The sequence below is a fragment of the Tauraco erythrolophus genome, chromosome 16 (genome assembly GCF_009769465.1).
Source record: "Tauraco erythrolophus isolate bTauEry1 chromosome 16, bTauEry1.pri, whole genome shotgun sequence".
NCBI lineage: Eukaryota > Metazoa > Chordata > Aves > Musophagiformes > Musophagidae > Tauraco > Tauraco erythrolophus.
In genome coordinates this window covers 1,531,646-1,541,954 of record NC_141480.1, presented here as the reverse complement: position 1 = coordinate 1,541,954, position 10,309 = coordinate 1,531,646, and the positions used below count along the sequence as shown (strand labels likewise).

At 46.9% G+C, this 10,309-nt stretch overlaps 1 protein-coding gene across 4 annotated transcripts; it reads left to right on the top strand.

Annotated features, from left to right (window-relative positions):
- The first annotated feature begins 289 nt into the window (after window positions 1-289).
- On the top strand, window positions 290-9,644 carry RNF14 (ring finger protein 14). 4 transcript variants are annotated; one of them, XM_086621407.1, is made up of 9 exons: window positions 290-328; window positions 1,032-1,165; window positions 1,820-1,982; window positions 2,488-2,639; window positions 2,986-3,513; window positions 3,938-4,166; window positions 4,818-4,990; window positions 5,561-5,691; window positions 7,059-9,644. In XM_086621407.1, the coding sequence occupies exons 3-9, from the start codon at window positions 1,829-1,831 to the stop codon at window positions 7,108-7,110; spliced, it is 1,419 nt and encodes a 472-aa protein (XP_086477533.1). In that variant the 5' UTR covers window positions 290-328; window positions 1,032-1,165; window positions 1,820-1,828; the 3' UTR covers window positions 7,111-9,644. The 4 variants fall into 4 exon arrangements, with proteins under 4 accessions (XP_086477533.1, XP_086477535.1, XP_009978685.2 ...); XM_086621409.1 differs by lacking the exons at window positions 290-328; window positions 1,032-1,165 and adding an exon at window positions 950-992; XM_009980383.2 differs by lacking the exon at window positions 290-328 and having other exon boundaries at window positions 950-1,165.
- Window positions 9,645-10,309: the final 665 nt, after the last annotated feature.

Here is a 10,309-nt window from a genome sequence, read left to right as displayed (position 1 = left end):
CTGGCGGGGTCGCCGCGGGCTGCGCAAGGGCGTTAACCCTTTCCGTGCTGGCGGGGTCACGTTGCGCTGCGCACCGGAACGAAGCGCGGGGGGGGGGGGGGGAGCGGCGAGCGACGCCGTGCCCGTTCCCCGGGACACCGGGGCCGCGCCGCCAGACCTCCCGGCCGCTGGGGGCGCTGCGCGGGGGCGGGCCGGCGCCCCCGCCCGGCGGCCGTTTCCCTCCTTTTCCTCCTCCTCCCCCTCGCCTCGGTGCCGGTCGTGCCGGGAGGGACGGGGCCCGGCCGCGCGTCGCCGTCCTCGTGCCTGCGCGTCCGCTGCCGCGGCTGAGGTAACCGGTGAGGCGGGGCGGGCCGTGCCGCGCCGCGGGGTGGTGGGCGGCAGCGTCGGGCGTGTGGGCCGTGGGGCGCCCGGCGCGGCCCGGGACCCCCTCGGCCCCGGCCTCGGGGCTGCGTTAGGCGAAAAGACGGGAATGGCTGAGACTGGAGTAACGGTGCGGGGCAGCCGGGCCTGGACGCGGTTTATTTTTCCTCCCCGCGTCTCACCGGGGCTTGTTTTCCGCTCCTGGCGCTGCCCGTGGCCGCCCCGCTGTCCGGCCGCCGCCGCTACCCCGGGATGGGGTCGGGGAAGCGGCAGCGCGGGGTGTTGGGTGGCCCCCGAGTCGGCCCGGTAACGGTGGGAACGACCGCGACCGCGGCTTGCGCGCATAAATAAGCTCTAATAGCTTATTAGAGCCGGAAAAAAAAAATAATTATTGCGAATAATAACGAGCGCGTGGCTGCTCGAGTGAAGTGTTTGCCGTGATGGACGCGCCGGGAGGACTTTCCTCCTCCTGAGCGGGTGTTTGTGCGGCTGCAGGCGGCTCGGAAGCGGGAAGGAGTTTGTCACCCTCCGGCTCTGCCGAGGAATGACCGGGGGCTCTGCCCGCGCCCCGCCGACATGGCTGCGCGCCGCCAGTGACCAGCACCTGCCGCTGCCCCGTCGGGAGTAAAAAGGTAAATCCCTTAAATGTGGCTCCGTTTCCCCAAATCCAGAACCGAAGCGGTACAGGAGCGCGTCTGCGCGACGCCCGTGGCGATTTGGAGCTTCGTGTTGATGTCCTCCATAACTTGAGTCACGAACGGGGCTGGCTGCTCGCTCGTTTTACAGCGCTGGATGAGAGATGCTGGTGCTGTTTCCCTTTTGTGTGTGTGCGTGTGTTTATTCTCCCTTTCAAACATCAATGAAATCATAGAATCACAGAACGGTTTGGGTTGGAAGGGACCTCAAAGACCATCCAGTTCCAGCCCCCCTGCCATGGGCAGGGACACCTTCCACTACACCAGGTTGCCCAAAGCCCCATCCAACCTGGCCTTGAACACTGCCAGGGATGGGGCAGCCACAGCTTCTCTGGGCAACCTGTCCCAGTGCCTCACCACCCGCAGAGTGAAAAATTTCTTCCTTATATCCAATCTAAATCTCCCCTCTTTCAGTTTAAAGCCATTGCCCCTTGTCCTGTCACTGTATGTCCCTGTGTCACTTTTGCCATTGGCATCTTTTACTTTTCCCCCCCTTACAGCTGTCTTTAGCCACTAACACTTGTAGGCAGTTTGCTTTTTGACTTTCTGATGATCCGTTAACATGTGGGTTTTTTTTTTATTTTATAAAGCTATCCATGTTTTTTCAACCTGTAAAAAAGCTTATTTATGTTTTACATTGGTTTATATCTGTTATTTAGGTTTCTGAATCTTTTTCTAGTAGTATAAAATAGACACCCCAAATTAGTAATTTGAATAGGATGTGTTTACTCAGTTGATCTTGTAGAGTGGTGCTAACTCCACAGAGAATTTAAATGTCTTCAGAAGACAAAGAAGCTCAGGAGGATGAGCTGCTGGCTTTGGCTAGCATTTATGATGAAGATGAGTTTAAGAGAGACGAGTCTGCCCAAGGAGGAGAAACAAGAATTTGTCTGGAGTTGCCCCAAAACTTCAAAATTTTTGTGAGTGGTGAGTTGAGATGTTTTCTGTTATCCTGAAGTTAGCTTCTCTTCTACCGAGCTAATTTTCTGGTGCGTGCTTAGATGGTGGTTGCTCTAGTGACACTGACCAGAAGAAGCCACGACTGACCCTGTGCTGTGCTTGTGGTGTTGCTGGAGTTTATAGGTGATTTCGTCCTCGTACATACAACCCCTTTAGTGAACCTTGAAATTAGAGATGAGTAATAGTATTTCTTTGGAATAATTCAGTCCATTATTTTTTCTTTCCTTGAGGATATGTCTTTCCAGCTTCTTGGTTTGTGCAGGATCTGATATTTCACAGTAAAGGTGTTTATTGACTTAACCATATATATGCAACCCTATGAAATTTTACTGCACTGAGAAGTCTTGTTAATTATGGTTGAATAAATAATTTGAAACCTGGACATTTATGAAAAGAGAGATCTGTCATAAACAGTTACAGTTAATTTGTTTTCTTGTTATTTCTTAAACTGTCTCAATTCTCTTTGCATCAGGCAATGCCACAGAAAGCCTCCCAAACGGTGGGTTTGAGTACACCGTTTGCTTTCTGCCTCCCCTTGTGCTCAATTTCGAACTCCCACCAGACTACCCGTCAGCCTCCCCGCCGGTGTTCACGCTCAGTGGAAAATGGCTCTCCCCAGCCCAGGTTCGCAACATGGTTTTAACCTTTTAACAGGGCTTTTGGGATCACAAATAAGTTCATTGTTAACAGTGCTCTGGGGATTGTTAGTGTAATATATGGAAGTAAAATTAAGACATAAATGGTTATATTACTCTTTCAGTTGGCTCTTCTTTTGTTTCCTACTTGTTTTTATTTGGTCACCATTCCGAGGAGTGAAAGCTGGCATTATTTTTATGTGTATTCTGTGTATATATTAAAAACTCCAGAAACTGAAATCTCAGTATGCACTGAGGAGGACTGTGGGAGGGGAGGAAAACAGTAACGAGTTGCCAGAACTGACTGAAATCTAGAATTGTCTTTTCTTTTCTAGCTCAGTGCTCTTTGCAAACACTTAGACAACGTATGGGAGGAGAATCGAGGCTGTGTGGTCCTGTTTGCCTGGATGCAGTTTCTGAAGGAGGAAACGCTGAGTTACCTGAACATTTCCTCCCCATACGAGCTGAAAATGTGCCACCCAGGAAGCGGGCAGAGCAGGACACCTTTGGTCCCTCTTGACGCCGAGGAGGATTGTGGTGGTGCCGCAGGCTCTGCCACGGCTGCAGAAGAAATCATCGATGCAAGAGCTGTGCAGGATGTGGAGTCCTTGTCGAGTCTGATTAGGGAAATCTTGGACTTTGATCAGGCTCAGAGGAGGAAGTGCTTTGACAGTAAGATGCACTTGTGCAATATCTGCTTCTGTGAGAAGCTGGGCAGTGAATGCATGTACTTCACCGAGTGCAGCCATGTGTACTGCAAAGCATGCCTGAAGGACTACTTTGAAATACAGATCAGGGATGGCCAGGTCCACTGTCTCAACTGTCCAGAACCACAGTGTTCTTCCGTTGCGACTCCTGGCCAGGTAATAGCAGTGTGCAAGCCGTGATGGTAGAGTTCTGCTAACTTACCCATAATTACAGAAGACAAGGTGTGGCTTTTCATGGTGAGCATTGTGAATATACCTGGGGAAATTGTTTCCTGCTGTGAGCCACGCAGAGGCAGCAGAGTTAAAGCTGGGTCACTGGGCACATATCGTGCCCGCTTTGTTAGCACTGGCATTGGTCAGAGGCCCAAACCAATGTCCCGTTGCATTTGACACTGCATGTTTTTCGTTCGATTAATTATTATGAAAATAGCATTTGGAGGAGTGTTTTCATGACCTGTTGGAGATGATAAAGTGGATTCATCCCAGCTGTAGGTGCTTTTTCATTGACTTACTGCTTTTTGCTGAAGCTGGCAGGCTCAGAATTTCAGATGCATGTCATCTGTCTTTGATCTTTGCTCAGGTCAAAGAGTTGGTTGGCGAGCAGCTGTTTGCACGTTACGACCGCCTGCTGCTGCAGTCTACCTTGGACCTGATGGCAGACGTGGTGTATTGCCCTCGCCCGGGCTGCCAGACACCAGTCATGCAGGAACCGGGCTGCACCATGGGCATATGTTCCTGTTGCAACTATGCTTTTTGTACTCTCTGTAAAATGACCTACCACGGGGTGTCTCCGTGCAAAATCACCGCAGGTGAGTCATCGTGTTTCAGAAACGCATCCAGAAGCAATTCAGTCTTGCGTGAAAAAGACCCAAGGTCAGAAATTAAGCAAAGAAACTCGTCACCACATGAGCTTTCAAAAAGATTAGACAGATTCATTTGGGGTAGGTCTGTTGCTGGCAATTAAATATTACTCCTTTGACACTCCACAGCCCAGGAGGTCCCTAAACTGTTGATTGCTAAGCACTGAGAGACTGTGGCAGGGGAAGAATCATTTTATGTGTGCCTTTTTTCACTCTTTCCTGTGAATCCACTACTTTCTGTTGTCAGAGATGATGCTGGAATCAGGTGGATGCTTCTGTGTGTGTTTGGCCTCAAAATCTTGTGACAAAGTTTCCTTTAACATACGTTCTGAAATAATATTTCTGATTTTCAGTTTATTTACATTGTAGGCTTGTTCTAATTCCATTCACTGCTCTCTCTTATAATGCAACAGTATAAAACTTAAATTTTGAGGTAGAGGGGTTTTAATATTCTCATTTTTTTTTCCTTATGTATTCTGATGTTTTACTTGCTTAATTGTATTAGTTTCCTTTGAGACTACTTTACACTGTTACTAGCCGGGCTTCTTTGTATAATATATTACAAAAGCAGTTTGGTTTTTTTCTTGTTCTATTCCTCAGAGAAATTAATGGATTTGCGAAATGAATATTTAGAAGCAGACGAGGCAACGAAAAGATTTTTGGAACAACGCTATGGCAAACGAGTGATTCAGAAAGCCGTTGAGGAGATGGAGAGTAAAGAATGGCTGGAAAAGAACTCCAAGTCTTGTCCTTGCTGTGGCACTTACATAGAGGTAGGCACGGAGGGGAAAGGCTGAAGAATCGTAGTAACTCTGAACAGAAACTAACATAAATTCAGTCAGTTCTGTATTTAGGCTGGAACGGAGATTTGTAGCCTCCAATTCACCAGGGAAAGTAAATTTGTAGGAAATGGTAAGAGAACTTTCCATTTTGGTCTGTGTTAGATAGAAAGTGATATTTCTGGAGCTCAGGGACTGGAGTAAATACAGCAGGTATTTTTTACATTGTTCAGACTCCAGTACTAAAAAGATCCAGGTTGAATATGGATACATTCGAATCCCTTTGTTTTCCGTGTGTTTCTGGCTACTGCTGTTTCAAACTACAGCCAGTAAATAAATCTATTTTTTCAGAAAAATATTAATTTCCAGTATTATTAGTGTTACAGCCCGTTTACAAGTCTGTGATTCGAGCTCGTAGTTCTTTTGAACAGTGAAGAACTATCAGTGTTGCGATAGAGTCAGGGTACAACGTGTTCACCGTTGGTGTGTTTTGGAGGACTGTTACCATTTAGAGACTGACACGAGGATTTTGGTAACTGCTGCTTCTTGTTTTCTTCCCCTTAGAAACTGGATGGTTGTAACAAAATGATGTGTACTGGCTGCATGCAGTATTTCTGCTGGCTTTGTATGGGTTCTCTGTCAAGGGTGAACCCATATGGGCACTTCAATGATCCATCTTCCCCGTGCTACAACAGGTGGGTATTTATTTACGTGTGTTTCTTCTAGTGCCCTACCACTTGTTTTTCTACTTAGAAATTTCTTACAGTCTCTCCCAGATTATTCTTACCTTGAAATTTGTAGCTGTACAGTTTACGACGCAAGTTTCTTCTCTCAAATATTTACACTTGAAAGGATCTGACACTAACAATAAAAAAATATCAGGAGTGATTTGGCATGTGGTTTTGCTTTTTGAGAATTTTTGTTTTAAAATTCTGGAGAAGTCTTCTGAGCCTGTTGCTGAGGCTTTACGTCTTGCCTCTGACTGCGAGACAGCCTGTAGTGAAATGTTTCCTTGCAGATGCTCAGAATCACAGAAGGGTTTGGGTTGGAAGGGACCTCAAAGATCATCCAGTTCCAACCCCCCTGCCATGGGCAGGGAATATGATATCAGGTATATGATAATCAGGTAAATGAAAATCAGGTATATGATAGCGCAGCACAAGGTTTTGGGTAAAAAAGCTGCTTCTAAGAAGCTGCAGGCTTGGTGTGCATCATCACTATTAGGGATCTACCAAGGGACAAAGGATGCTGCTGCCACCTGGACGAAGGAAAGGGCAGGCAGAGAGGTGCAATAGTGGCAGCCTCTGAGCTGGTGTGTATGCCACTGGTTACGTGCCCATCGCTGTGATACATCGTGCCTGGATAAAAACGTCAAAATACCCGTAGTTTTACTCAATCCTCCACTGTCTATTCTGCTGCAGTAGATGTGCCTGACAGGATTTATTTTTTTCTTGTTCTTGGCACTTCTTTTTTGGCATTATCTCTTCTCCCAGTAGTAATTTTTTCACTTCCTACCCTGTTTTCCTTTCTGTTTTTCTTCTCATGTTCTTTTTTCTTTTCGTTTAGTTTAACCTCTACCTATCTTCACTAAGCTCATCTGTTTTATAAAAAAACCCACATTTTCTTCCCTTCTGTTCTTCCTCTTCCTGCTTATATGTTGCAGTTGTTTGCCTAGCTTTGCATTGTTTGATTAGAATGTCAGCTGCTTGGAGCAGGCAGGCTTGGTGGCTGCTTACCTGCTGCCTAAAGACCAGCTGGGACTGGCAGCATGCTGGGTAACTTCTAGTACGTTTTGGGTTGTTGTTGTTTTCGGGGATTTCTTGAGACATCACGTTTGTAAAGTGCTGTGCAACCTCCTGGTATAATGTGCTGTCGAAATGCAGAGTAGCTTTATTTTAATCAGCTTCCAGATTGCAGCAGGAGTGGTTTATGATACTGAAAAGAATTGTGAAACTTGCTGCTTTTGTATTTTTTGTCACATTGAGATTGATTTTTTTTTTTTTTACATATTTTACTTTTTTTTTTTTTTACATCCTGATGTAAATTATTGGCTGTCTTGCAGATTGTTTCAAGCCATGCGTATTGATGGTGAGTTCCAGGAAGATGAAGACTAGTAGCTTTCTCTAGCAACAAAAGCTGAACAAACCAGAGACAGATGCTTTCCAATTTTGTCAAATTTGTTTGCTTTTCACTTCCATTACGTGAGAGGAGAGTGATAACTGCCTTGCACTGCAGGATACTCCCACTTCAGAGGCTGTTGCCGAAACCAAAGGGGACCGTTTTACCCCTCCTGTGGTCAGGATCACCACGGAAGTCATATCTATTGTTAAAGACAAATACAACAAGTCAGAAGTTGGAAAAACATATACTACGAGGTACCCCTTTTTCAAAAGCAAACAAACAAATCTGAAGCCTCAAATCGTAGAAATATTTGGCGGTTTCCTTTAGGGAGACTCACCTTTGGGGATTTTGGCTTATACCCACTGTGGGGTTTAGGGCAGTTTTATTGCAGCTGTCAGGCTCCTTCTGGAGCTGTTCAGTGATGCTGCTTGGACAGGGAAAGTTTTCTGATACAATACAAAAAATTTCTTCTGTATTCAGCAGCAGAGGCTGTTGCTTCCATAGCATTTCCTGACCTGTTTCTGTGAAAAGCAGCCCCTTGCTCTGTCACTGATACTTCCTAACGATGATAAACTGGATTATCGCTTACCCCCTTCTTACTGGCTGTGATGCTTAGGTCTGTGCATTACTGAATGCTTTGGCAAAAAATGACCAACGGCCTTTTCCAGAAGTTTGAATCAATTTGATGGCCCATCTCAGTGTTGCTGTTATATTAACTCACGTTGCCTCTCCTCAAAATGAGTGCTAAAGCAGTGAACTGTGTGTGGCCAGTGAGAGGATGAAAAGTATCAGTCAGATATTGAAACACATCTTTATGGATAAATAGTTTAGATAAACTTGAATTCTTCAAGATTTTGAAAATTACCTTGTCTTCTCAGATGATGAAGTAATTTATTTTTTACTAACTCTTCATATGAGAAATTTGATGAGTTGATAGTTTTGCTTCTGGACTAGATCCTGTATTTCCACGGTTCTTGCCTTTCAAATTATTTCGCAAACCGAATTGTAAAAGCTCAGTAAATAGTTTTGTGAGCATGAAAGTAATTACTGGAGGGAACCACTAATCTTTGGAAGTTTTTCCACTTGCAGAACGGTCTAAAAATTATTTTGAAATTAAAACTGCATGTGCTGTGTTCAAAACAACTAGCAGGGTCCAGATGCATAGCTCAGGAGCTGGACAGCTCTTAGGTGAACACCTCTCGCTCCGTTTTGACAGAGAGTAAATAAATTTGTACTCGGGTATCTGGCCAAAATAAGTGCTGATTTAGTTCCTTTCACAAGGGATGAAAGTCTGTACTGAATTGGCAGTCATTAAAAAGATGAGATGGTAAGAGCAGATCTCTTGTCTTGGTTTAGGGTATAGGACAGTGTGTAGGGAAAGGTTCCATTGCGTATGGTTTAAGTTGTATTTCCTGCACCTTTCACATGCACTAAATTCACTTTAAGACAGTAAACACAGTTGTCTCCCTGGTTGTCTTCATTGTGGCGTGGATATGGCAGCACAGGTCAGCGTGTGGGACAGAGCTCTGTCCTGCATCAGGGTGCTGGTCGCCTCGAGTGCTGTGTGCCACGGCACCGGGGCACGTGGTCGGCTGTAGAACGACAGAGGCCAGACCTGGGCTCGTCTCAGGCTCTCACATGAAGTTGGCTCAGGATGCGTTCTGCCAAAAAAAGTTTGGATGGTTATTTGTGCCAAGTGCCCTCACTGCCTTGCCCTGAGAGGTGCGAGCCCCTGGCTGGTGCACAGTGCCTGTCGCGACGCCAGCGTGGGAGCGCTGCACTGGATGTGCCAGCTTTTAGCTGCAATCCCTGCCAGTTTCTCTTCTGGCCACACTTTTTAACTCTACGTGCTGAGCCCAGAAGCTGCCTGCTTTCGGAAGGGGCTTTCTTCCCACTAAGCTGCATCCGTGGGCAGATCGGGGATGTTTGGTGACGAGAAGCACGTGCTTGAACCCCGTTTTCTTGCCTGGGTGGAGGAGATGGTGTTGGAGCCCTTAAACCTGCAGGAGCCTGGACAGGTCCCTTCTGCCAAGCCAGGGCAGAGCCTGGGCACCAAAGGGTATGTTGGGATGCAAAGCCGTGGCGGGGGATGTTGGCCAGAGCTACTGGAGCACAAGAGCTTTGGGGAAGGATTTGAAGATGCTGCAATGAACTCCTCCTGCTTCCCAGAGCGTGTGGAGCGAGGAGGAGCCGTGATGCAGTCACCGTGATGCAGTCACCGCTGTGTCTGTGAATTTTGGGCAGGTGGGGCCCCTGGGCCCGAGCTCCTGCATTCTGCAGTGAGGCAGAGGAGGGGGCAAGCAGGTGGCTGCGCTCGTAGGACAGTCGGCTGGTGGTGCGAGGGTAGGACAGCTAAAACCAGAACTTGTCTTCGCAGGCGGGGAGCAAAGCAGGCGACGGGTAACGTGGCACAGAGTCTCTTCTTCAGGGTGTACTTTTTCCTCCTGTAGACCTCGCTCCATTTCTGTGCACGTGTAGAATGAGCGTTAGATTATGTGCAGACACTTGGTAATAAAAGATACAGAGCTGTGACCTTTTTTCTCCGTTCAAGATCCCCACCTTTTTATATGAAGTAGCTGCTGCCTGGCAGGACAGAGTCAGAGCAGGTGTTTTGTGAAAACCTGCTGGCAAACACCGGGCAAGGGGCAGGGAGCAGCAGTAGCTATTTCTACCAAACTGCTTTCAACGCAGCTTCAGTTCTGGGTGATGGAGAAATCTTGTGCAAAGTCACAGGTCTTTCTCATGCTTCGAAGGTTGTGGTGTTGCTGTTCAAAAATGGTGTCACGAGTCCTGCTCAGCCACATCAACTGTTCCGTGTTTCACTCGTACAGCGAGACTGAGCACCAGCAACAGTCAATGTGAGCATTGAGAAAAAATTAAGACATTTACTGTAGAAAGTTACATTACAGATCAACAGGTTACAAAATTTCTGCGTAAAGAAAATAAATTCTGCCCACTTATTTTTGCTCCTCACTCAATAGCATACCGAGTTTCAGAATTGGAGGGGTCTTGCCAGTACAGGCTGTTGCCCACCTGTGTGTAGGGCTTCTGTCATTAACGCAGCACTGATGAAGGCTGCCTGTAGCCTCCCCTTTGCTGAGAAGGTCTCAAGTTCCAACATCTGGCTCAAAGCTGGGTTCAGCCAGGGCTTTGTCCAGTCAGGTCTTGAAAACTTCTTAAGGACAGAGACTG

Excerpts from the sequence above, each read along its gene's own strand:
- RNF14 (XM_086621410.1), top strand. The coding sequence starts at position 1,829 with ATGTCTTCAGAAGACAAAGAAGCTCAGGAGGATGAGCTGCTGGCTTTG. Across the intron at positions 2,640-2,985 it reads AATGGCTCTCCCCAGCCCAG|CTCAGTGCTCTTTGCAAACA; the intron begins GTTCGCAACATG and ends TTTCTTTTCTAG. Across the intron at positions 4,167-4,817 it reads TCCGTGCAAAATCACCGCAG|AGAAATTAATGGATTTGCGA; the intron begins GTGAGTCATCGT and ends TCTATTCCTCAG.